Source organism: Peromyscus eremicus, chromosome 9, assembly GCF_949786415.1.
Source record: "Peromyscus eremicus chromosome 9, PerEre_H2_v1, whole genome shotgun sequence".
NCBI classification, from domain to species: Eukaryota; Metazoa; Chordata; class Mammalia; order Rodentia; family Cricetidae; genus Peromyscus; species Peromyscus eremicus.
The window spans coordinates 91741344-91768594 of record NC_081425.1 but is presented as its reverse complement, the minus strand read 5'-3'; the positions used below and the strand labels follow the sequence as shown (position 1 = coordinate 91768594).

General features: G+C 37.9%; 1 protein-coding gene across 7 annotated transcripts in view; it reads left to right on the top strand.

The window, feature by feature from the left end:
• Positions 1–26623, top strand: part of Mapk8 (mitogen-activated protein kinase 8) — a 75567-nt gene extending 48944 nt beyond the window's left edge. For 5 of the 7 annotated variants that reach the window (XM_059274125.1, XM_059274128.1, XM_059274127.1 and 2 more), the window contains 10 exons: positions 1792–1921; positions 5997–6055; positions 6158–6296; positions 15742–15907; positions 18772–18843; positions 20115–20297; positions 21545–21669; positions 22198–22261; positions 25042–25119; positions 26463–26623. In XM_059274125.1, the coding sequence (XP_059130108.1) occupies positions 1792–1921; positions 5997–6055; positions 6158–6296; positions 15742–15907; positions 18772–18843; positions 20115–20297; positions 21545–21669; positions 22198–22261; positions 25042–25119; positions 26463–26608 (1162 nt within the window). In that variant the 3' untranslated portion in view covers positions 26609–26623. Of the gene's footprint in view, positions 1–1791; positions 1922–5996; positions 6056–6157; positions 6297–15741; positions 15908–18328; positions 18401–18771; positions 18844–20114; positions 20298–21544; positions 21670–22197; positions 22262–25041; positions 25120–26457 lie in introns of all 7 variants that reach the window. The other 2 variants (XM_059274126.1, XM_059274131.1) reach the window with 2 other exon arrangements.
• Positions 26624–27251: the final 628 nt, after the last annotated feature.

Genomic DNA, 27251 nt, shown 5'->3' with positions numbered 1-27251 from the left:
CTCACTATGTTTCAGAACTTACATATCTTTAAAGTTGACTTACAAGCTAACCTCTACCCAAAATGCTCAGGTTTTATAGGTGAACATAATTCTTTAAAAATTGAAGTAGATAACAGTCCTTGGGATAGTTTTGCTACTGATTCAGAATCACTATGTTAGCGTTATAACGTAGTGTTTGGAGAAATGCTAAGCCGTACCCAAGCATAATTACATCCTTATTACTTCTTAAACAAAATTTGTTTAAAATCTGTTAAAAGAAGTTGGGAGTGTTTATGATCCAGCATGTTTATAAGGTTCTAGAAAAGCTCTTGCATATGTCCAGAATACATGTACATAAAGCTGTTCTTTGAAGCATGAATTCCAATTTTAGAAGTTGAAACAACATCAAGTCTGGCAACGGGAGAATTAAAAAATTATGATACAGTCAAACAGCAAAATACTGTACAACATTTAAAATGAACTGGAGCTGTATGTGTCAGATGGGCACTATCAGAAGTATAGTCCCAAGTAGTAAAACAATCTACAAAAACACCATATTGTATTATTTCTCTGTAATATGTAAAATATGCAAAGCGTTCCATATACTTAGGGTTGACTACATATGTAGAAAAGATAAAAGTTTACCTCTGAGAACAGAAGAGGAAGAAGTCTTTACCTGTAATATGTTTCTCTTTTTTAAAAAATCAGAACTATGGGGGCTGGAGAGATGGCTCAGTGGTTAAGAGCACTGACTGCTCTTCCAGAGGTCATGAGTTCAATTCCCAGCAACCACATGGTGGCTCACAACCATCTGTAATGAGATCTGGTGCCCTCTTCTGGCCTGCAAAGACACATGCAGGCAGAACACTGTATACATAATAAATAAAATAAATCTTTAAAAAAAAAATCAGAACTATGGTAAAATATTAAAATCTACCAGTTGTATAATGGAAACACTGTTTTTTATTCTTTTCTAAGGTCCTCAGATCTAGTATTCATACTTATTAATACCTTGAGTTTTAGTTCCTCCTCCAAACAGAATGTGGACTTGTTTTTAGTCTTTTGTATATGTCCTCTCAGTGTAGCTTCCTTTGTGTACTCACTGTCTTGTGTTCTAAAGGATTAAAACACTATAATATTCAATAAATAAATTGTAAATTTTTTTAATGTGTGTGTCTGGGTGTGTTGCCTGCATGTATGTCTGTGTGCCACTTGTGCGCCTGGTGCCTATGAAGGCCAGAAGAGGGTATTGGATCCTTGGAACTAGAGTTACAGATGGTTGTGAACCTCCGTGTGGGTGCTGGGAATCAAACCTGGGTCCTTTGGGAGAGCAGCTAGTGTTCTTAACTACTGATCCATCTCTCCAGCCCCAAAATTCTTCAGTAAATATTTTAAGTAGAAGTCATGAGCACATAACGTGGGTTGTTTTTTTTTTTTTTGATAGAGGTGCAAGGTGAAGGAGTCATTTAGACTTCAGACTAGTACTGGGAATTGGTGCATCAGTGGCTCAGTGAGTAAGAAAGGAACCTGCCGTTAAGCCTGACTACCTGAGTTCAATCTCCAGGATCCATATGGTGGAAGGAGAGAACCAATTTATACAAGTTGTCTTCTGTCTTCCGCATGACACCCCTAACCCCCCCCCATATACATACAAAATAGATACTTTTTTTTTTTAAGGTACTCGTGCCTACCTGTACTGAGTGATCTTGGGTGACACATAGTCTTGGTAAAAAAAGTAAGGAGTCTATGTGATTGCTTTGTAAATTTGGTTTTATAACTTTGTGCTTAATGTTTATTTTTAATTTATTACAGTGCAGCTTATGATGCCATTCTCGAAAGAAATGTTGCAATCAAGAAGCTCAGCCGGCCATTTCAGAATCAGACTCATGCTAAGCGAGCCTACCGAGAACTAGTTCTTATGAAATGTGTTAATCACAAAAATGTAAGTGAATAGTTCATGTTTCGTATGTATAAATGAAATCAAGATTTATTCATGAATACATATCTGTCAAGGCTTTTTTGTTTTTAAATATTAGGGGCTTTAAATTGCTTCTCTAGATTGAAACATTGAAACATTATTTAAAATCTACAGACTGATCTTCTCCCGTCCCCACTCCCTACCTCCATTAGTAATAGTACCAAAAGGAAAAAAAATGACTTCTGGGAGAAAAAAAAAGACTGACTTCTGAAATTTAGATTGGGTGGTTTTCTGGCATTCAATTTGTAGAAAGAGTTTTAAGAAGGTAATTGTTTGAAAAGCATTTTATTCACAATTTTTCTCATCATAGTTTTTTGTTTCCTGCAAAGCTGGCATTTCAGAAAACAGTAGAGAGATGAAATCATTCCCATTGTACTTGGATGTTGGAACTTAACAGGACACAAAATTCAAACTACTTCTCTGCACCCACTTCTGACTTCTTTTAAGTGGTATCAGTACTTACTTTCAACTCAGATAACAGCTGATAATAATAGTTGAACAAAAACTTTAGAAATATTTACAGAGAATGAGGAAAGCATTTCTAACTTGAAGATAAAGCTTTCATTCATTTTGAAAATGAAGTCAAACTTTTTTTTTTCCCCCATACCAAAAGGGCGTCAGATCGCATTATAGATGGTTGTGAGCCACCTGTATGGTTTCTGGGAATTGAACTCAGGACCCCTGGAAGAGCAGCCAGTGCTCTTAACCGCTGAGCCACCAGCCCCAGTTAAATGTTTTTAAGTTTGCATTAAGCGTACTGATATGTTTGTGATTATCTTAATGGGACAGTCCTTCCAAACTGGGAGGACATAAACTAGGAGAGAATCGCAGCAAGGGCAGTTTATGAACCACTGAACTGAAAGTGCTGGCCTGAGACATGTTATCCAAAGGAATTTATAAAATATAATGAGTTCCATAGTTTCTGGTGTAGAAAATATAGTTCATCACATTTTGAGAGCCAGCCATGTATAGAACCTTTGTATATTAAAGTTACAGATCATCACCGGTGGGAAATACGTAGATGTTAAGGAATGGGCTTATTATTTGGGAAGTTTATGATGTTTTGAAGACAGTGAAACATGATGAGAGTTAAATACCACCAAGCAGTAATAATTTCACTGTCAGATAGTAGAGGGTGGACAGTGCATGCTGACATCTCCAGAGGGAGATTTCTGTGAGCTTCAATGAACTGAGAAGACTTGAAGGGCAGGGGAGTAGACTTTAACTGACTCTTTAAGATGGGATAAAAGTTAGGTTTTTGAGAAAGGGGCTGACAGGAAGAGTGGTCATTATCAGGGAAGAAATTGCAGTTTCTTGTTTTGCAGGTGGAAGCCAGACATGGTGCTTGTCAGAGTTCTGCTTGTAGCCCTACCTGTGCTAGAGCTGCTCATGCTCCTTCTTGTCTCTAGACCTAGTTTCTTTGAGGGCTGTGGAAATGCTGCCTCAGTTTTTCTTGATTGAATTCAAATACTCCTTCCCCCGACCCTGGGTGACAATAAAGATGTTCCATCTGCTAAATGGAGAGCAAGGGAAGCATGTCTTGTATGCTTAGCTGTCTACAGTTGACCAGACTGGGTTCTTAACATAGTTTGTTCATTGAACGAATATAAAACTAATATGGTTAAAAAACCATGCCACCCCTGGTGTATGATGGATTTTTTTTTTATAATGTTTTATCTTTTTAGCACTTTACTGTTCTGCACAGATCATTTTGAAGTGATGTTTCCATGCTGTTTTCAAGGTTTTTTGTAATTTGTGGTTTCTCTTTTAACCTGGTCACTCCTATGAGACACTTAGCACACAGTGTCTAATCGCTTCCTCTAATAGCTGTTGAGGCTTGTCTTTCTATTGCACATAAACCACTTGACTCACACTGTCTAACAGGTAATTGCCAAAGTCCTGATAGCAAGTCACATTGCATCCTGTTGACCTAGGAGAATTAAGTATAATACTTTCTGTTGTTCCACTTTAGATAGCAGTGGTGAAGTGTGGTTGTCCTTCCCAGAGTGTTGGGGGTTACCCACACCACCCCCATCTCTTTATTCTTACTTTACATTTACTAGCTTTACTTCCCAGAATTGCTCAGATTGTCTTCATAATAGCTGGAACTATTGTGAAGTATAAGTTAAGTATATTGTAGAAATTGCCGTACATAACTATCAGAATTATTCAGCTTCCCCTAATTCTTTATGTTCATGTGCAAATTATTAGAGACATTTTCACAAATACCTTTTTGAAATCTTTATATACTATGTCTAGTTGCAGTATTCCTCCATTACTGTTATTCTTTGTTGTTGTTTTGTCCGTAGAGGGAAATGTTTTTCAGTAGGTTTTTACTTGGTTGTGGTAATTATTAGTTCTTTGATATCTAGCCATATTCCATCCAGTAGTCAGTCATTGACTTTTGCTTGACTGTCTAATCTGATTAAGATAATTTATTTGCTTTCTTGAAAAACAAAACAGCTGTGTTTCCATTTGCCTTAGAAGCTCAGTAAAGATACAACTCAAATACTATTCAGTTCACCAACTTAAAAGTAATAGTTTAATGTGTTCACTAATATATGTAACCAGAAAGAAACCCTATGTCCTTTAGTTGTCCTCCCCTGTATCCCACTCCCAGCAGCTCTAAGCATTCACTAACTCCATTTTTGTTTCTATATATGCCTTTAGCCTTGACTGTCCTGGAACTCGCTCTGTAGACCAGGCTGGCCTCGAACTCACAGAGATCCACCTGACTCTGCCTCCCAAGTGCTGGGATTAAAGCTGTGTGCCACCACCACCAGCAGCAGATTTGTTTAAGGATTTATTTATTTCATGTTCATTGGTGTTTTGCCTGCATGTATGTCTGCATGAGGGTGTCAGATCCCCTAAAACTGAAGTTACAGGCAGGTGTGAGCTGCTGTGTGAGTGCTGGAAATTGAACCCAGGTCCTCTGGAAGAGCAGCCAGTGCTCTTGATCACTGAGCCATCTCTCCCACCAGTTATCCCCTCTGTCTTAAAGAACTAGTTTTACCCTTTCTGGCTTAATGTTTTTCTGAATATTTACTGGCAGATGCCTTCTGTAAGCAGAGCTTAGTACATACATGAATGGCATCCATTCTCTCCCCATGAAGATTATGTCTAGAAAAACATATTCTTTCTTAAATTGCCAGCAGACATTTAAAAATAGAAGTCAAGTGCATTGTTGCATCCTGGCCTATGAAAGCATGTCAGCTAGTTCTTTCTAACAAGGATCCTGTGTGGTCTGGGATAAACTTGTTATGAGAATAAGACTCTGTTACAATGTGCTGAATGTAGGAATGACATGGATAGTAACTGAGGGCCAAGTAGGATAGTTGTCCTTGAAAGTCAATGGAAGGGCTTTACATAACACTTTCTATTTATGAATACTCTATCAAGCACTTATTTTATATAAATACCTACATAATTTGTCATATAGTCAGTATGACTTTTAGGACAATTTCATAGCAAATGTGAGAAGAAGATGCAAGCTTGCACGTATCCCACCCCCAAAATCAGTGTCTACCACCTGAGTAGTACATTTGTCATAACGGATATGCCTGCTTTAATGGTTCACTCAAATTCCATAATTTACATTAGATTACACTCTATTTTTGGTGCTAGGAAATTTATCCAGGGTCTCAGCATGCTAAGTAAACATGACCGCCCCTGAGGTTCGCTTGGTGTAAGAGAACCTATGAGTTTGAACTAGTGTATGGTATTTATATATATATAGGTAGGTAGGTATGTGGTGTGTATATATATGTATGTATGTATGTATGTATGTATATATTTCCATCTTTATAGTACTCATTTTTATTTGCCCGAAAGATCTTCTGTTCTTCCTAGTCATTCTTTTTCTGTTCTCCAATTCCTAGCAATGAAGTTTTAATAAATATATATGTTTATTTGTGCTTAGTATATAAACTGGAGTGGTTTTAAACTGATAGTGAATTACTGTAACACGTGTATTTGCAGTTCCCAAATGAATCATTAGGAAGTAGTTTCTGATGTTTTTATTTCTTTGCTTTTGCTGCAGATAATTGGCCTTTTGAATGTTTTCACACCACAGAAATCCCTAGAAGAATTTCAAGATGTGTAAGTGTGGTAATTAAAATGCTGTTACTATAAAGTTTTGCTAGTACCTATCCATAGATTGTTGCTATACACTTTAGCTGTCATCTTTTTCTACCCATGAAGTTACATAGTCATGGAGCTCATGGATGCAAATCTTTGCCAAGTGATTCAGATGGAGTTAGATCATGAAAGAATGTCCTACCTTCTCTATCAAATGCTGTGTGGAATCAAGCACCTTCACTCTGCTGGAATTATTCACCGGGTTAGTAGAAAAATATCACCATGTTCTTTTCTAAGGATTTTTTTTTTTAATTTTGTGTTAAGTATTTTGCTTGCATGTATTTAAGTGTACCACATGCATGCAGTGCCCGCAGAGGCTGGAAGAAGGCGTCAGATCTGCTGAAACTGGAGTTACAGACAGTTGTGAGCTGCCATGTAGGTGCTGGGAACCAAACCTTAGTCCTCTACAAGAGCAGCAAGTGCTCTGAACTATTGGGCCATTGTCTCTCCAGCCTGCCATGATCTTTTTCTTTTACATCATTGAAGTGAAATTCACATAACAAACTATTTTGAAGTATATGACTCAGTGGCATTTAGTCCATTCACAATGTTGTACAACCACCACCTCTATCAAATTCTAAAAATTTTCATCACCTTTCCTCTAAAATAAAAACTTAACTGTCACTTTTCATCTCTGTCTCTCTCCTCACACCCTAGCAATTCAATGTCTATGGATTTACCCGTCCTAGATATTTTGTATAAATGTAATCATGTAATATATGGCCTTTCATGTCAGGCTTCTTTGACTTGTGTAATGTGTTTGCAGTGTCTATGCTGTAGCATATATTACTATGTACTTCCTTTTTGTGAATGAATAATATTCCATATGTCGTATTCCACAGATAATTTATGTGTTACTTCCTTTCAGTTAAATAGTGTTTCGCTATGAAAATTCATGTGCAAGTATTTCTTCAATCTTTGTTCTTGAGGGGTTTTTTTGGTGGAATTACTGTATCATGCGGTGTTAACTTTTTAAGGAACCATCAAACTGTTTTTCAAATTGGGTACATTTCACATTCCCAGAATCCATATTTAAGGATTCTAGTTTTTCTGCAACTTTTCCAATATTTAGTACCTGACCTTTTCATTTTAGTCATCATAATGGATATGAAGTGGTATTTTATTGTAGTCTTGATAAACATTTTCCTAATGGCTAATGGTGGTTGTCTTAATTACTTTTCTATTGCCGTGACAAAACACCATGACCAAAGCAAGTTATAGAAGAGAGAGTTTACTGAGGCCTTACAGTTTCAGAGAATTCGTCTGTGACTAACCTGCTGGGGAGCATGGCAGCAAGTAGGCAGGCATGGCACTAGAACAGTAACAGAGAACTTACATCATGATCTGCAGGCAGCAACAGAGAGAGAGTACTAACTGGAATGATGTGGGCTTTTGAAACCCAAAAGCAACCCCCAGTTACACACCTCTTCCAACAAGGCCACACCTCTTTAATCTTCCCAAACAGTTCCATCAACTGAGGACCAAGTATTCAAATATATGAGCCTATGGGGGCCATTCTCATTCAAGCTACCACAGTGGTCAAACATTCCTTTATTTGTTGGTTAGCCATTTCTATGTGGTTCTTAAAAAAACATGGGTTTTTTTTTTTGTTTGTTTGTTTGTTTGGTTTTTGGTTTTTCGAGACAGGGTTTCTCTGTGTAGCTTTGCGCCTTTCCTGGAACTCACTCTGTAGTCAGGCTGGCGTCGAACTCACAGAAATCCACCTGGCTCTGCTTCCCGAGTGCTGGGATTAAAGGCGTGCGCCACCACCGCCCGGCAAAAGAGAGATGGCTCAGCCGTTAAAGGCTAGGCTCACAACCAAAAAAACATGTATTTTTAAGCCCTTGGTTCTTAATCAGTTGTGTGCCTTTTGTTGCAGATTGTATATGTGAGAGAGAGAGAGAGAGAGAGAGAGAGAGAGTGTGTGTGTGTGTGTGTGTGTCCCCTAGTTCTATATATATTAAACCTTTACCAGACATAATTTATACATAGATTGGTTTTCACTTTGCTGATGAGGTCTTATGTCTTGCATAAGGATCTGCTGCCCAAGTGAAGGTCATAAAGATTCAACATTATCTCTTCTTATAAGAGTGTTATGGGTCTTTGGTCTATTTTGAATTGATTTTGTACATGGTATGATGCAAGAGTTTATCTTTATTCTTCAATATGTAGAAATCTGTTTGTCCAAGCTCTCAGAGAATTGTACTGATACCCTTTCAGAATCCAGCTGGTCACAAATACATGGTTCTCTTCCCCACCAGTTACAAATGTTACTCTGTACTGCTTTGGAATGGGAAACTGAATCCTGACTCCTTTCTCTATAGTTTTGAAACTGCTTTGAGTATATATGAATTTGAAGGTCAGCTTTTTCATTTCTGCAGAAAAAGCCACTGGACTTTTGAACAAAGATTTCATTGAATCTGAAGATTGGTTTGGTGGTTTTATCATCTTGGCAGTATTTAGTATTCTAATTTGTAGCCCATAATACCTTTCCATTTCCTAAGTTGTGTTAGCCTTTAGTACTGTAAGTTGGGTAGCTGAACTAGCAGGAGTTATTTTCTCACACTTCACAGTGCCTAAAACTGAATGGTTTTGGTGAGGTCCATAAGCACTGTCTTTTATCGTCACACGGTCTTTCCTCTGTCGTGAGTTGTCATTGTGCTTCTTTCTAACCCTCTCACGTGTTCATACACTGATTTGTTTAAAGACCATGTCAACTGCACTGTACTTTGACTTCTCTTCGGTCTGGGCAGCTTCCCGCCCCCTCCCTCCCCCCAGTTGCTCTAGCGAGGACGTACAGTCAAATGCTGAAGACCAGTAGCAGAGATCGGCATCTTTGTCTTGCTTGTCATCACCATTGATTAGTGTTTGCCACTATGAAAACAGATACCTGAAGCAAGGCATTTGTTTATGAGGAAAAGGTTTTTTGTTTTATTTTGTTTTGTTTTGTTTTTTGTTTTCGAGACGGGGTTTCTCTGTGTGGTTTTGGAGCCTGTCCTGGATCTCACTCTGTAGACCAGGCTGGCCTCGAACTCACAGAGATCCACCTGGCTCTGCCTCCTGAGTGCTGGGATTAAAGGTGTGTGCCACCACCACCCAGCTAAGGAAAAGAATTTATTGAATTTATTTAGCTCAGTTTTGGAGGCTGAAAATCTGAGATTGGGTAGCCTCATCAGCCTCTGGTGAAGATCACTTAGACCACTTATAAACATGGCAAAAAGAAAATCTGATTGTGTATAAAAGGTGCCAAGTGTGTAGGGTGCCTTGCTGTACACTAACTCCCTCAGGAGAGCTAACCCATTCCACAAAACCAACATTAGTCTCTTCTGAGGACAGTGTCCATGACTTAATTACTTTCTAATAGTCCCCACCCTGTACAGGTTCCAGCATTTCCCTTGGAGGACACATGCAAACATTTTCAGACCGTAGCCACTATTAGATATGATAGCAGCTGTAGAGCTTGGTACATACTCTTTCTTATTGTAAAAGTCATGCTGTCTACTCAGAGGTTACAGCCTCCATAAAATGTACTTAATACATAAGGCATGCCTAGGTCCAAGGGTCCCCAGAACTTACCCCCATTTTAGACCATCTGGTTACAAATCACCAATCCTACCATCTCCCTGAGTTTTACTGTTTCCTTAGCATGACCACAGGACTCCTGGTGGTGGTATACTTCAACTGTGATGTTACTATAAACTGAATGGTAAGAGTTAGAACCAACCAAAGAAAGAGGTTTGTGGGGAAATCTGAGTCCAACATAGAGCTTTTAGATGTTTTGTTGGCTCCAAAGTATGACAATGCAGTATCTCCAGCCAGGAAAGCTCACCCAGTCTTTTGAGATCTAGATATTTTATTTGGTCACAGTAACATAGCATTGTCCTAGCTGATAGTCAACGGTCATTATCTAATTGATACTAATACATCGAATCTCCATTTCCTCCAAGGTTGGAACTTGGAAAACATATCATAAATTATGTTGTTGGGCTGTTTATGACCAAAACCCCCACACTAGCAGGACAGTCCTGTCAAACAGGATATTCCAGGTGTTAAAATCACCTGTAGTTTAGGACAAAGGCCAAACTCCCTCTTACAGAAGATTAATTCTTTATTTATCTTAGATACCTGATTTGCATATTTGTTGATTTAGCCAAAGGTTTTATGCACCAATTTGTTACTGTATGTATGGCTTCCCTTCAGCTATCTACATTGATAGATTTTTGTGTTTTGAACTCCCCTTTATTTCTAGGATAGATGCCAATTGGTCATAGTGTATAATCTTTCCAGTATACTATGGTTTGCTAGTATTTTTTGTTGAAGATTTTTACCGCTAGGTTCATTAATGTTTTAGTTTCTCATTTTCATGTGAAGGTGGTTTTATAATATGACTTTGGTATCAAGGTATTGGTACCATAAGTTAGGAAGCATTCCTTCCTCTCTTCTTAACTTTTAATTTCATTTTGGAAGATGTTAGGATAAAGGACAGCTGTAGAAATGTTCTTACTAATAGCAGGTCTGTTGCCTAATGACCTGTACCTTACACTAGGCAATGTGGGAAACTAGGGTGGAGCTGTGCGTGTAAGAAGCATGGAAGTATCCATAACAAACTAAAAATGGACAAAGTGAGAAATTACATTGACTACATTTATTTCAAAAGCCTCCGCTGGTGGCTCTCATTAACCTCTGTGCTAAAAACAGGTTGTTTCTGGAGAAGTTTGCTGAAGGCCACCAGCAGCCATTCCTCCTGGGAAATGGAAGAATGAGTATTCTGAGCCAAGGGTCTGAACAGACATCACAGGGTCTATTGAAGCCACTCCTTGGTTCACTTTTGCCACTGGCTTAGGACTAAATTCCAGCTGTCCCTGCCAGATAGCCCCTTGCTGTCTTTTCCTGAAGCAACTACCAAAAATTGACATGATAAACTGTAGCTGCCGGTTTTGCATCTAGTCTTCACAGCCCTCTCCTCCTTGCTAGATTCACCTTAACTCTGCCATTCTGTGATTACTCACTTGGTTTAAGAAACTATCTAAACTTTTATTCCTTCCAAATACTGCAGAGTCAGGTATCCCTGTAGACACTTAGAAACCCATACTGAGGGAGGCTTCCCTAACTAGTTCTAACTGTGTCAGCAGAAGAAAGCTGCATGGTAATGCACTGGCTTAACATGCTGGCCTGCAGGTGACACACACATCACCCCTATTCAGTGCATAAGCAGATCTAGCCATAAAGGCCTGCCTAGTTATAAAAGAGCAGGAAAATGTGGAGAGAGCAGACTCATGAATGTTGGTGAGTACCAGTCCTGCCATAGCCTGTGGTTGGCTAACATACTACTGCTCTCTGCCCCACACCTCCGTAACAGGGACACATTAATGTCTATATCAGATTCAGGCATAGGTCCTTTGGGCCTACAAACACTGGAACTGACTCTGTCTTCCCTCTCCTTGAGTTCCCTCAATAGAACAGTCAGATGGGGCCAGGGTAGCCACAGCAGTCTCATTGGAAATCTGAAAAATACAGTGGTTGATTAGTTGGCAGTTGAAATTCTGCTGAATGGACATTGTAAGTGTCCCTCCCTCTAGAGGTGGGAGTGCTCACTTATTAGGAGTTGAATCTGATTTCTGCACAGTGCAACCTGTCTACTGTTGTCCATATTACCTGGCTGCTCCCTGTGGGAGTCTTCCTTTCCTCCTTAAATATATCTCAAGTGAGTAGTGAAGACTGAGTTCAAGGACTGCTCCGCTTTCTTGGCCTGCTTCCTACCCATGAAAGACAGGAGCGCAGGTGTCTTCTGTTACTGATATTTGGAGCAGAAAGTTTTCTTGCTGTCCTGCCCATGTCGCTTTCTTGACAACAGACTTAGAGTTTTGTTTTTCATAGTGCAGCTTTTATCAGTAACTAAAAGAAGTGTAGCTTTTTGATTGTATGTCTTTTTAAAGCATATTTGTTAGCTGACAGGCTCTGTATTCTTGGACTTACTTGAAGCTCTCTTGAGTCTTCCTTCAAGCTTTCAGGCTTCTTTGGACAGACTGAAGTGATTTCTTCAGTTCAAGGATTTAATAAGGACTAAGGCTTTTGTTTGTTATGGGAAAATGATGCATAGAAACTAGCCAAGAATGTCAGTGACTTGAAACAACACAGTGCTTGCTCAGGGTCCTCAGGATTAGCTATGTGGCATTGCTCCATACCTTGGGTCAGGTTCAGGTTTGCTTCCCAGGGACATTGTTTTCCAATGGTATAAGGTAGAATAACAGAAACTATGCTAATTCGAGTATGTCCAGACTTTCTCTTCAGATCCGGTGAGCATCACATTGTTTTATGTTTTGTTAACTGAAACAGGCTACAAGGATAGGCATATAAAAGGATGATGCTTGGTCCAGGGATAAACTAAACCATCTGTCACCTTTTTGTGGGTTCTAGGAGCATTTAGATTATCCAAAATGATGACACTGTTACCTTTCATTTCTACTTATAATGTAGCTAGTTCTTTCCAATGGAGCCAGTAGTTACTAACAAAGTTTTGCTTTCCAACCTCTTCTAGAACTTGTTTATGTAAAGACCACATTCTAAGTGTTCTTTCTTTGTGGATATGGCCTCTGTCACATCTACTGACTGAACTGTGCCCTTCAGTAGATAACATGGGGCAAAATGACTATGTCTAAGTTTGCTTAAAACTTCCTTTGCAAAAGCTATCAGGCTCTCAGTTGTCAGCCCCTGTTCATTATGCAAGTCCTGTGCAGATGACGTAAAATATTTTTGCATCTGCGTAATTAGAATCTCTTCCCAATTTGTTACTGATTTCAGTGCTGTCTGGTCACCAACTCATGGCCCTGGGTCCTTGCACAGGTTGTCTGTGATCTGAAATGCGTGGGGCCAGAGTGTTTCAGATTGTGGAATGTTTTAGATTTTAGATATTTGCATGGTCTTTACCAGGTGAGCATCCCTAAATCTGAAAGTCAGAAATCTGATTTCTGCACAGTGCAACCTTGAAAATCAAAGCCCTGACATGATGGGTCCTGTATCATTGGACTAATATGAGGCTACCTTTAAGTTTTCCTTAATGTAGACATCAAAGTGGATATAAGAAACTTTTGAGTTCTGTCAGTTATACTCAAAATGACTTAAATATGGACCTTTCAGATTTCAGAGTAGGAATACTCAACTTGTAATAGTTACTCCCCAGTCCTGGGTCAGTTAACCAGAATGCAGTAGGCTTGGCTACAGTAACAAATATCAGACTCTAGCTAAACATGCCTGAGGTTTATTTCTCATATTATGTGTACAGGCAGATCATGGTGAGGGTGGAAACTTGGCTTTATAGAGATGCTGAACAACCCGGCTGCCAACAAAGCCCACTATCTGGGGTGTTCTTAATCACCAAAGCAAGGGAAGAGCTCGGGAAGTTGTGCTGGCCTTTCTCCACTTTGTTCCCATTCAGACACTACCTACCAGGTCTACTCATGCCGCCTTGCCTGACTAGAGAAGCTTAGAGAGTCGGGCAGGAAAAATGAATGTTGAGTTATTTCTACTCTCTCTGCACAAATGTAGTCACTCTTCTGTATGTAGTTAGCAATATGATGACAATCTGTAAAATAATAAACCTTGATACAGAAAGATGAATTTTAGTTAATATTCTTACAGCCAAATACTCTTGACAATTTATTTTCTTAAACTGTTTCTTTAAAAAAATGTATTTGTTCATAATCGTTCCAGAATACAAAGTATTTTGAGTTTTTTCTAGACTAGAACCAGCTAGTATAAAGAGCCAGTAATCTTGAGCTGTAACAACAGACATGAAAGTGATATTAAAGTTTGTAATTTTTTTTCCTTAAGCATGGACATTCCTTTGTTTTGTATACTGTATTTCAGAAGTATTAACAACATTACATTTGCAGAACAGGAATGATAACATTTTTGTCTTCTGTTGTAATGACCTTATATTGTTAATATGCTTAATTTCTAAAGTCCTTAGAGTCTGTTTCCTAAGCCTATGCATGGTGGCATGTCAGAGTAAGTTAGAAACAGCAAACAAGCAATTCCTGCATGTAGACATTTAAAAAGAGATCCTTGTCTTGAAGGCCTTTGCTTTTGTTTGTATCTGCTATTCATCTGTGCATGTGAGATAGTGTGACTGTGATGTGGATATGAGTGTTCATCAAAGCCAACAGGCAGAAGCTTGATGAATGTCAAGCCCTAAGTATTTATGCCACTGCCTTCATTTTAATAAGCATCACACAGATTTCCTTCTGGCTGGAGCCAAGTGGTAGTTTTTCATAAAGACGTTATGTAGCACTACCAGCAGAAAGTAATTTTATGGACCAGTGGCACCAGCACACTAGTGTCTGCTACATGTGAACAGATGTTTGTGATTTTATGTAGGAAGTCAGGAATGAGCAGGCTGATAATCACTATTTTGGTCCTATCTATTGTACTGAGATTGATTCTACTCCCTCCCCATAAAAAGCAAACATGTGTGACTATGAATGTTCAAATAACATATGCCAAGATTATGTCAAGATCATGTGAATATTAGCCAAATGTTTCATAGTTTTAGAGTGATATAATGCTTATTGTGACTTTAGAATGAGATTTTAATGCTGTTAGTTTAGTATGCAAATGAATGTAAATACTAATTTATAACGTCTTACCATAGTAGTTCTTTTATTGTTGTTTGTCATTGGTATTTTAAGACAGAGTCTTGCTGTTGCCATAATTTGCTTTCTATTGCTGTGATAAAACACTGACCAAAAGCAACTCAGAGAAGAAAAGACTTATTTCATCTTAGATTTTTCATATAACAGTCCATCTCTGAGGAAAGTCAGGGCAGGAGCCTGGATTAGTAACTGAAGCTGATTCCATGGAGGAGTGCTGTTTACTGGCTTGCAACTCCTTGCTTTTCTCAACCTGTTTTTACGCAACCAGGACCACCTGCCCAGGGAGGGCACCATTCACAGTGGGTTGGCCCTCCCACCTCACTGGTTAGGGAAATACCCCACAGAATTGTCTCCGGGACATTCTGGTGGAGGTGGTTTCTTAGTTGTTGTTCCCTCTTCCCAGAGAACTCTAGCTTGTTGTGTCCTATTAACAAGAAAGTAAGCAGTGCACTCTGTATCGTGGACTTCCAGTCTTTCTGCCTTGGCATCAGGTATCGGGATTACAAAGGATGAGCCACTATGCCTAGCACAAAAGTTCTTTTTTGTTTGTTTGTTTAATTTTGTATTTCTTTTGTGCTGTTTTGCCTGTCTATGTGATGGTGGAGAATCCTCTGCAACTGGAGACACAGTTGTGAGCTGGCATGTGGGTGCTGGGAATTGAACCCACATAACTACTGAGCCATCTCTCTAGCTCCACACAAAAGTTCTTAAATGAGCTTTAAAATGTCTTTCCAAATCTCTTGCTCTATTTGACCAAGAATTTCTAGCTAATACTCATTTCTAGGAGATAAAACATTCCTAACTTCCATACTGGGTTTATGTTATGAAAATATCTTAAATCTGACTTCCTGGGTTTGCCTATTTATGTTTAATCTCTGTAATGATGTTACATTGAAAACAGTGAACAATTAACAAACTGGCAGATTATGTAGCTCAGTTGAGCAGTAAAACCTTTGTATCTGTCTTAGCAATCATTTTAATGTTTATTTCCTGAAGGACTTAAAGCCTAGTAATATAGTAGTCAAATCAGACTGCACTTTGAAGATTCTTGATTTTGGACTGGCGAGAACCGCAGGAACAAGTTTTATGATGACTCCTTATGTTGTGACTCGATACTACAGAGCGCCAGAGGTCATTCTCGGCATGGGCTACAAGGAGAACGGTCAGCATATACTTTCACTTTGAAATACTCTTTTGATTTAGTTTATCCGTAAGTTTTTTATACTTAAATTGAAGTGCATGGAGTTAAGCGTGCATAAGTGTTTCAAACGTGTATCAAGAGTCTGCACGTTTTACCATAAATATTTGGGAAAGCATGGGTATCTTATCATAAATGTGAATACTTGCCATCAGTCCTACCCCTAAAGAAAGAATTCTGAAACCAGAACTTATGCCCTTTGCTTGTCTGTAACTTTAACTTGAATGAGCATATATTTCTTAGTAATTTAATCTTAGTAGTAATTCTAGTGTATATTAGTCATATTTGCTTACATCTCCAATATTTAGTCAGTGTTAATAGTAGCACTCACTATACATTAAGAGAGCTACATTAAGGCTCAACTCTGAAAAGCTAGTAGATAATGCAACCTTTCAGGAAGCACTAGTGTCTCATCAAAGCCTGTGTCAAGCCTTAAGGAAATTGAATATATTATTATATGTGGATATATTAAGCTTTTTAATGTGGTTTGTTTCTAGGGAGGAGGTTAGAACAGTGGTTCATTTTGAAGCAGAAAACTATTAAGTCAGTCTTGAAGATTCTTTTTTTTTTTTTTTGGTTTTTCGAGACAGGGTTTCACTGTGTAGCTTTGCGCCTTTCCTGGGACTCACTTGGTAGCCCAGGCTGACCTCGAACTCACAGAGATTCGCCTGGCTCTGCCTCCCGAGTGCTGGGATTAAAGGCGTGCGCCACCACCGCCCGGCTTGAAGATTCTTTATACATATATACATACACATAAATACATAAACACACATACATATACATATATATATATATAATGATACCATTGAAATTGGGGTCCTTGCTTAATTTCCTCTTCTTTTTTGAGCTAATTAAAAACAAATAGTTTAGATATCAACTAATTTAAGTAAACATGATACTCTGTTTTCTTAGTCTTAACATAAGATTTAAAAATTTTGTTTTGAGAGTTGATATTTCAAGTGACCAGAATGCAGATTGGTAATTGCTTTTCTGTGAAACTTTTGGTTATCACATAAATTGCACCATGTGTTAGTGTCCTTAAATATGGTCTTGACATAGCTCCTTACCAGAAATTAGAGACCCTATTGTCAAGAATTGACATATTGGGCCTGGAGAGATGGCTCAGTGATTAAGAATACTAGCTGCTCTTCTGGAGTACCCAGGTTCAGTTCCCAGCTCTCCCATGGCAGTTCACAACTGTCTGTAACTCCAGTTCCAGGGGATTTGATACCCTCACACAGAAAAATATGCACATAAAATAAAAATAAATAATTTTAAAAATTAACTTTAAAAAAAAAAGAATTGGCATATTACCCTCTCTTAGAAGAGAGTCACATAGATCATTTCATTGCTTTTCCTGCCTGTTCCCCCAGCAACCCGGTCAAATCTGTTTCCTCATAACTACATTAGCCAGTGGGGGATGGCATACAGATACCCTCTTTTCAGTCACACACACACACACACACACACACACACACACACACACACACAGAGATTGATTTCATGTTTTGTTTTTTGCAGAGAACATCAAATTATTTTGGAAAGTTTAGGGTAGTCTAATCTATTTTAAAGTGCCTAATAGCAAATTCGACCCCTTGTAGCAAGTTTTCTACACAGTGATCTGCTGGAGACTCTTTGTGGATCATAGATCTGTAGGTGCTTTGATAGTCTAAAATAGAAAACTGGAAAAACACTTGTGTTTACCAAGGTTTCTTAACAGATAAGCTGTTCTTTCTCTTCATTTGTTCCTTTTTGGGTAGAGGTAGGTATTAATGTAAAATGAAGTCGCAATGAAAACAACTGACTTTTAATTCAGAAGATACAAACAAAGCTTTTTCAGTTCAATAAGCCTGTGAAATCCAGTTTGAAATTTTCTGATAAAAACTTTAGATTAGCATTTTATTAAGTTCAGAGACATTCTGTTTTTAATATTCTAAATTATTTCTGCTTGTGCTTTTTTAAATTTAACTTAAAGAGAGAGTAAAATGCACAGTTAAACCTCAAAATAGTGCATCTTATTTTTATACTTTTATGACCTCATATACATTCTTAACTTTATTTATAAAGTTTGTTTGGTTCTACTTTATGTTTTACAAATAATTTCTCAATTATAAAATGTATATTTTTTTAATTTATGCAATTTCTGTGCATGGCTCTCACTTTAAAATTAGATATGTAATTAAAATGCCACACTTCATATTTTCTTTTGATTGAAAGCTTTTTTAAAAGTATTTTGTGTTTTAAATTATTCCATTATTTGAACTTCAAACCACCTTTTCTTTTTGTGATGTTCTGCAGTTTTTAGATAATGCAGTCATATTATGCTTCTTTGATTTTAATGACCTTTTGCTTTGCTTTTCCTTCTTTTGTGCTGCAAACATATAGTGGATTTATGGTCTGTGGGGTGCATTATGGGAGAAATGGTTTGCCACAAAATCCTCTTTCCAGGAAGGGACTGTATCCTTGTGCTGCTGCAGCAGATTCATTAACTAGGTGATGAACTTCCTTCTGTTTGCTAATGAAAAGGAATATATTCTACATTTGTACATACAGTTTTTTTTTCTTTTAATAGATGTAAAGTCTGTGGCTGTTATAGTTCAAAAAATTGTGGAGCTAAGAAACTAAAGTGTTTGTAGGCTGCACCCGGCAGCAGGACATACAGTCTCTGCTGGTAGTCAGAGCACATTCACTGTCATTCATTTTTATTTCGTATTGCTTTTTATAATTTTAAGTGTATATGGTGTACGTGTTTTATTTTAATGTTTATATATTTTTCTTTTTATTTTAACCAAAATCTTTATGTTAATGTCATTGCATTTTGTTTTCAGTTGACATTTGGTCAGTTGGGTGCATCATGGGAGAAATGATCAAAGGTGGTGTTTTGTTCCCAGGTACAGATCGTATCCTTATCTTTGGCCTAAAAATGTAGTTTCTAAAGGTCAAAATGTATGGTACCGCGTCAGCCTGGTCAGGTGGAATGTAGTTTGTCTCTCCCTAATACAAAGTATTGTTAAATTACTCTCCAGAATACCACCTCTTACTTGACATAGACTTCCCTTTTCCTCATTGTTTCATGTGTTAATTTTAAAAAGTGCTCAAGTGTGATTATTCACAGTTCCTTGATGGCTTTGAGTTGATTAACAAAAAAATTAAGGCTTCCACTAAAAACTTCTAACACTTGAGTAAGTCTGTAACTCTTTTGAAGGCAGCATGAATTTTGGAATTATCTGTTGCTCCTGTCTGTCTTTTTGTTTGGTTCCCCCGTGTCTTTCTGTCACTGTTCTGTATGTTGTGTCTTATTGTCTCATTACATTAACATAACATGCTGAGAATGTCAGCAGGAAGTTTCCTACGTTGGTAATTAGGTTGGGATTCATGCTTTTAGCTCATCAACTTTTAATATTTATGTTAACAGTGAAGTGTCTATCACTGAGTAACACAGAAGTGTTTTAGGTGGATGGAATGAGAATATTCACCATGTTACAGTAAGAGTGTTTGGGACATCAGTATTTGGAGATTTGGAGTAGAGAGCCTCAGAGGGAACAAGACCAGGAAATTCTGGTCTACAGCATACTGAGATACTGGTATCATTTTCATATATTTCAGCGCTTCACAAACGTAATTAACATAGGCAGACCTGAGAATGGCAAAAGAAAATTCTACTTCTATTCAAGTCATCATTTTTATCACTATCGGGTATTTTCTGTTAGTGTAAAGAACTCAAAAAAGCAGGACAGACTAGAAATATTTCTTACTCTCTAGGAAATGCATTTACATTTTTGAAGAGCTGGGGGAAAGGCAAATTTTAAATATTAAAGTTTTGTGCAGTTTGCATTTTGAGTTTAATGAATATAGTAATGATAATTTTTTAGTTATTTTTATTTTGAATTTACTTGTTTATGCCTCTTTTATGGTGAAATTAATGTTTATATACACCAACACACATGTGCATGCACACACACAATAAATAAGATTAACAGAGCTTATTTATTGCTCATTTTTATCCACTTGCAATCATTGCCTTTTGCAAGATGGCTTTGAGGTATAAAATATATAATGGCCACATTCTTTAAGTTTTAAACACTTTCCATTTTCTTGTATTTAATGTGGATAAGATTAAAATGTTGAACATTTGATACATGGAGTATTTTTCTTAGCTACTTGATAATAGATATTGATCAGTGGAATAAAGTTATTGAACAGCTCGGAACACCGTGTCCTGAATTCATGAAGAAACTACAACCAACAGTAAGGACTTACGTTGAAAACAGACCTAAGTATGCTGGCTATAGCTTTGAGAAACTATTCCCAGATGTGCTTTTCCCAGCTGACTCGGAGCATAACAAGCTTAAAGGTAAGTTGTGTGAGTGTGTACACCAAATTGTGTTTTGGGTACGCATGTGTGGTAAGAGTGCTTAGTCATATTCTTAAGAGATTTAACTCAAAATTATGTCTGCTAGTGGAACATAGGAAGGTTTTGTTCTTTTTACTTTTTAGCTAGGTATAGTGGCATTTGCCTTCAATCCTTGGATTGGGAAGCAGAGGCAGGAGCATTTCTGAGTTCAAGGCCAGCTAGGGCAACACAATGGGAGACCCCGCTTCAAAAAAGCAAGAAATTTTTTTTGGTATTTTTATAAACCATGTATGTGTCCTGGTTTTATAGTAAAAACTATTCTTTAGGTGTGGAGGTCCACAACTGTAATCCCAACACTTGGGAAGCTGTGGCTGAAGGATTGATTGCCAGGAGTCTGAGACCATCTTGTGCTTTGTGAGTTCCAGGCTAGCCTAGGAACATAGCATGACCTGGTCTTTTTTAAACAAACAAACAACAACCAAAAAAAAAAACCAAAAAACAAAACAGGCACTAGAGAGATTGCTTGCTGCTCTTGCAGAGAACCCGGAGTTTAGTTCCTAGCACTCAATGTGAGGCAGCTCACTGCAACCACCTGTAACTCCAGCCCCAGGGACTTGATGCACTCTTCTGGCCTACCCGGGCACCTGCATTCATGTGTGCATGCACATACATACCCCTTCCCTCTGTGAACATAACTAAAAAATGTAATCTTTCTTTTAATGCTCACAAAAATCAATAATGAAAACATTCTTTTTTAAAACATAGAATTTGTTTTGTCTTGGTTTGGCTTGGTTCAGTTTGAGATAGCTATTTACTGTGTGATCCTGCCAACCTGGGATTGGAACCAGGCTGGCCTGGAAATTGTGATCCTTCTGCCTCTGTGTCCTCAGTTCACTCAGTTCAGCATATACACCACTACGCCTGGCAAAGATTTTTTTGTTTTGTTTTTTGGTTTTTGGTGGTTTTTTTTTTTTTTTTTTTTTTTTTTTTTTGGTTTTTGTTTGTTTGTTTTGTTTTGTTTTGTTTTTGAGACAGGGTTTCTCTCTGTAGCTTTGGCACCTTTCCTGGAACTCACTCTGTAGCCCAGGCTGGCCTCGAACTCTGCCTCCTGTGTGCTGGGATTAAAGGCGTGCACCACCACCACCTGGCTATAATTTTTTTAAAATAAAAGATAATCTCAACTTTCTAAAGGTAATAATTGGAGGAGTATCATGAACATGTATATATTAATATCATTATTTTTGCAGCCAGTCAGGCAAGGGATTTGTTATCCAAAATGCTAGTAATAGATGCATCCAAAAGGATCTCAGTAGATGAAGCTCTCCAGCACCCATACATCAACGTCTGGTATGACCCTTCGGAAGCAGAAGCTGTAAGTTCTTAATGTTTGAAGAACATATTGTATTCTTAGAGCTATAGTTAAAATTAAGTTTGAAAGAGAACTTGTCATTTTAAATAAAAGTATAGATGATGTTAATGTTTTCCTAGTTTTGCATGAAGAAAACCTTAGGTTAGGCGCGTATTTAAGCCATCACACAGTCAGGTAGCGTCCCACTGTTTCTTATTCTATTGAATTGATAGTTAATTAGAGAGGAGCTAGAACGTCTGTGGGAGCAGCCTTAGTTAAAAGTAATATTTTATCCAAAGAAGAGCAGAATTCTGTAATATAGGTAAGATGTGACAATTTCAAAAGTTGGAAGGAAAGAAAAATACATCTTATTTCTTACAAAGGAATCTTACAGAACTACCATCTGGAAAGTTAAAGTTACTGATGATTGATTGGTCTTTGCCTCATGATTCACTTTTACAAGTCTTATGTCTGGCTGATATTTCAAATAATTAATAGTATATATATACTTCCAGTAAACTGACCCAGTTGTTACTGCCTTGTGTCTTTCAGCCACCACCAAAGATCCCTGACAAGCAGTTAGATGAGAGGGAGCACACAATAGAAGAATGGAAAGGTAACGCTCAGCAGACTCCAAGACCCTGAAGCACCTTCTGCTTCTTTGAGGGACTTCTCATGTTAAGGAAATTAATGTTGCTCTTGGTTTTCATAACTTATATTTGATAATAAGTTTTGTGTGTGTGTGTTTTACTAAAGTAGAAAGACAATTTCCTTCTTTTTTTTTTTTTTTGTTTTTTTCGAGACAGGGTTTCTCTGTGTAGCTTTGCGCCTTTCCTGGAACTCACTTGGTAGTCCAGGCTGGCCTCGAACTCACAGAGATCTGCCTGGCTCTGCCTCCCAAGTGCTGGGATTAAAGGAGTGAGCCACCACCGCCCGGCATCCTTCCTTCTTTAATTTCTGAAATTCTCCATCTCAGTCATAGGCACATTAGTGTTTTCCCCTTTGTTTCTACAACCACGTTTGGGGTGTCCTAGCTCTAAAACCACCAGTGGTTGTGTTCTGTACACACTTGCTTGTTGATGTCCCCATACTCTCTTGGTCCACACAGCTGCCTGCAGGGTTTAATAGCTAGTAAGTGGTAAGCCGTAGGGAAGTTGGTCTCTCAGTTTGTGAGACACACTGAAGGTAGACCTTCATATTCACACAGTCTGCTGCTGTTACCATGTGTTTATGTGCACGTATTTGAATATAGCTGAGAACAGCACAGTCCAAAAAGGAGATGTGCTAAACCAAGTGTTGTTTTAGATACTTCCTGTTTTTTTTTTTTTTTAATCAAAGAAACTAATTTCTGCCTCTATCTACATGATACAGGGGTATCAGTCCACTCCCACTCTAACCAGTAGAATGGCTTAATTTATTATCTTTGAACATCAGATCTAGTTTTTTTCTATTTTATCAATGTGATTATATATAGATATGCTTTTTCTTTTATCATTTTAGAGTACAAAGTAACAGGTTTCAATATAATATTTTCAGATATGTGTATCATTCTATTGTTCATATTGACCTCCTTTTACCCCTCATGCTCTCCCTTACCCTCTCACTTGTCCTTTTTCTCACCCTAATTGGCCCTTTTATGTCATATATATTTATATTGTCAAATCTAGGTTCCATAGGAAGAAATGTGCAGTATTTATCTTTCTGAGTCAAGTTTACTTAACATGATACTCTCTGGTTCTGTCTGTTTTCCTGCAAATGGCATCATTTCATTCTACTTTATGGCTGACTAAAATTACCTTGCTTAGATATACACCACATCTTGTTTTTGTTTTTGTTTTGTTTTTTGTTTGTTTCTTTGTTTGTTGAGACAGGATCTCAGTATGTAGTTCTGGTTGGCCTGAAACTCACTCTGTAGTCCAGACTGACCTCGAACTCATCAAGAACTGCCTGCCTCTGGAGTGCTGGGATTAAAGCCATGTACCACCACACCTTGTCTCACTTCGTTTTCTTTATTCAGTCTTCTATTGATGGGCATCTAGGCTAATAGCATATATTACTGCTGTGAATAGTATCTCAGTAACAGTTGGTATGCAGGTATCTGTTATATTCTGCCTTAGATTCCTTTAATGGAATTCTGTTTTTTAAAAGTTTTGAGGAACCTGTAATAATTTCTGTAGTGACTATTTTAATTTCTATTTCCACTGATATGTACATGAAAGCTCCTTTTTAACCACATTTTTTTGCCAGCATTTGTTGCCATTGGTTTTCTTGATGGATGGTAGCCATTCTGATTGACATTGGATAGAATCTTGGTACTGTTTTTGTATGTACCTGATAGCTTGGAATGTTGATTTTTTTTTTTATTTTGTCCATTTGTATTTCTTTTGAGAATTTCCTGTTCAGTTGAAAAAGAATTTTCTCATTTATTGGTTAGGCTATTAATTGATTGAGTATCCAACTTCTTGATGATGCTTTTGATGGTTGTGAGAATGTTGAAATAAAAATATGTCTGTGGCCCAGACTGACATCAGACTTGTGTTCTCCCTGCTTCAGTCTCCCAAGTACTAGAATGTGTCACCGTGCCTGGCCTCCAGCAAGGTATTCTTTATAAAAGGCTTGAACTTCAGGAATTAATACAAATTCTTCGGAATTTTTTACATTTTTGGTTTGTACACTTTTCAATGAATTACTTTTATGTAATTTTTCAAAGAGTGCATGACCCAAAGGTGATAAAATAATGGCAATGGACAAGTCAGAATCATGTAGAAGAATAGGGTATGGATACATACTGCACCCTGTGCCTTTCCTCAGTCAACGCTGTCTTTGTAGTGATCTGCTGCCGCCCCCACTCAGGAATACAAGAGTCCTGGGAAGGGGTGTTGGTGCCAATGTCTTTTGAAGGCTAATTGGAAGGAGCTGAAGCTGTTGCTGCTTTTCCTTCAATAGAAATGTCTTTCTGTCCCGTTCTAATCGTAAACCCTGCTTTGGTTATAAAGCTGTGTAACTACAACCTAGTTGCATAAGGCCAAGACTCAAGAAGTAGAAGGAAGATAAGCAAAGACCCCAGCCTTTAGACAAAATTAGACAAGCCTCTGTAAGGCAGAGTGCTGTATGGGTGATACCCGAAAGCAGGCACTGGTTTCTGGCAGCAGCTGCCTGATAACCAACTCAAACAGTTACAGTGGAGAGTTCTGCTTTCTTTCAGTGTAGTCTGTGGTTGAAGGTCAGGGAATTGTTAGCATCTGTGAGTCAGAACTTGACACTCACTTGATCTGCTGTCATTGCAAGGACCCACCTCGATGTACTTAATGGATACATAAGTTTTAACTTAAAATGTACATATCTTCTGAGGTTCACTCTGATTTCAAAAAATTTACTTTTCCTCTTCTTTTTCAGAACTGATATACAAGGAGGTGATGGACTTGGAGGAGCGAACCAAGAATGGAGTCATAAGAGGACAGCCATCTCCTTTAGGTTGGTTACAATATAAACCTGTTGTGGTTGTGGTTGTGGTTGCGGTTTGCGTCTTGTGTTACAGTCTTCAGTAGCCTGGGACCTGCAGTTCTTCCCATGCTCACTCAGTTTGATAATTCAGTTTGAAAACACTGACACACTGTTGTCTCTGTCGTACTGATTTTAAACCCTGTTTCTTCAGCACTGCTGTCGTGTCTTTAAAGAGTTCTCTTAAAATTCACTATGCTTTGATTTGAACGGTCTTCAATTAGAATAAATAAAAGCTTCACTACAAAATTTGTTGTGTGTACTATCAAGTACTGGTGTTCTTTTCAGTACTTTTGTCACATTTGGAAACAAGCTTTTGGTGGACTCCTTATATCTGAGTGTTCTGGTCATCATTCTGCAGAATTGGGACCATTTTGGGACTCTGAACTCCATTCACTGTTTTTTCTCTGTAAATGTGTTCTTAAGAACTTTTATGTACTTCTAAATGACCCTTCTTTAGTAAACTTGTGACTTGAAAGCTGCTACCTATTGTTGAGTTGCTTTAACATACTCCTACCCCAGGATGAGGCCTACCCCTTGAAAGGATTTCTGTCTGTGGGGAAGGTACTCCTGTTTATTTGGGGAGAAAGGTGGTTTTTTAATGCAGCAAAATGCTTGCTAGATACTACTCTTAGAGAAGAACATTTGCTCCTGTCTCTGTTTAGTAAGTCTGTGTATGTCTTTGCCTGGTGTTTACTAGAATCAAAGAAAGACTTGAATTTACCTAACTATGCTGTTTCAGTTACCCTGGAAAGTCACACAGTGTCATAGCCTGGGACAGTTGATTAAGGTGCCTCCTAATCAAAATGTTATTCTTTTGTGTTGGCTTCTGCTTTGCAAGATGTACCAGAAGTATCATTTTGACATTGTGGGTTGTGTTTTTTTTTTTTTTTTTTTTTTTTTTTAGAATATCAAAACTAATACTTTCTATACTATACTAGTTCTCAAACCTTTTTTTCAGTCCCTTGGTTCTTTGAGATCTTCTCTCCAACAAACTGTAGACAGTTTTATATGTACTCTCAATTCTTTCGGAACACACCCTGAGCCCACACCCTGAGCCCATTCATGGATCTTGCTCTATGTCAGTTCTCCATGTTACTTGGACTTCTAACTTCTGTCTCTAACAATGCAATAGAAAGGACAGGAGTACAGGTTTCTTGACAGTTTAAGAATTCTTCCCTCATAGCTGTGTTAGAGAGAGAGCATTAGTGTTAGGCTCAGGACAGTCCAGCACCCCATAAACCCAGGAGCAGTCTGTTGACACTGGAGGTAGGCAGCACAGTAACTGATGTGCTGTTTTGTTTCTCATAGCACAGGTGCAGCAGTGATCAACGGCTCTCAGCACCCATCGTCTTCGCCATCTGTCAATGAGGTGTCTTCAATGTCCACAGACCCGACTCTGGCCTCGGATACAGACAGCAGTCTCGAAGCATCAGCTGGACCTCTAGGCTGCTGTAGATGACTACTTGGGCCTTGGGGGGGTGGGAGGGATGGGGAATTGGTTAGTCATTGATAGAACTGCTTTAAAAACAATTCAGTGGTCATATTTTTGAGTGATTTTTCAGAAAATGTAGAATTCATTTTGTAGTAAAGTAGTTTATTTTTTTTAATTTCAAGTGTTGTAATTTAAAACCTAAGTTGTGTTTTTAAACAGCAACAAAACTGTATGTATTTTTGCTGTAATTAACTGTATAATGTAAACCTAATTATTTTATCATGGTTTAAATTTTTGCATATTTGCTTTATCTTATGCTGCTGATTTTTTTTTTTACTGAATTTGTAAGATTTTTGTTTATCAAAGCAACTATTATGTGGTGACTTGCATATATCATGAATTATTTAAGATGTTTATAAGTTTTTTATTAGAATTTATTTCAAATGTTTGTTCATGATGCTATCCTTAAGGGTTATGTGCTTATCAATGAAATAACCCCAGAGGAGTAAGGGAAAATAACCTGTAGCCAGTTATATTCAGGAATAACTACTGTAAATGATGAACGTGTCAGGAAACCTCCACTGTTTGCTACTGGCCAATCCCAGTTTAGTTACAACAATTAGTAGGCAACCTTACCTAAATTTTGGCAAATGCCCTGCCATCTAGATAG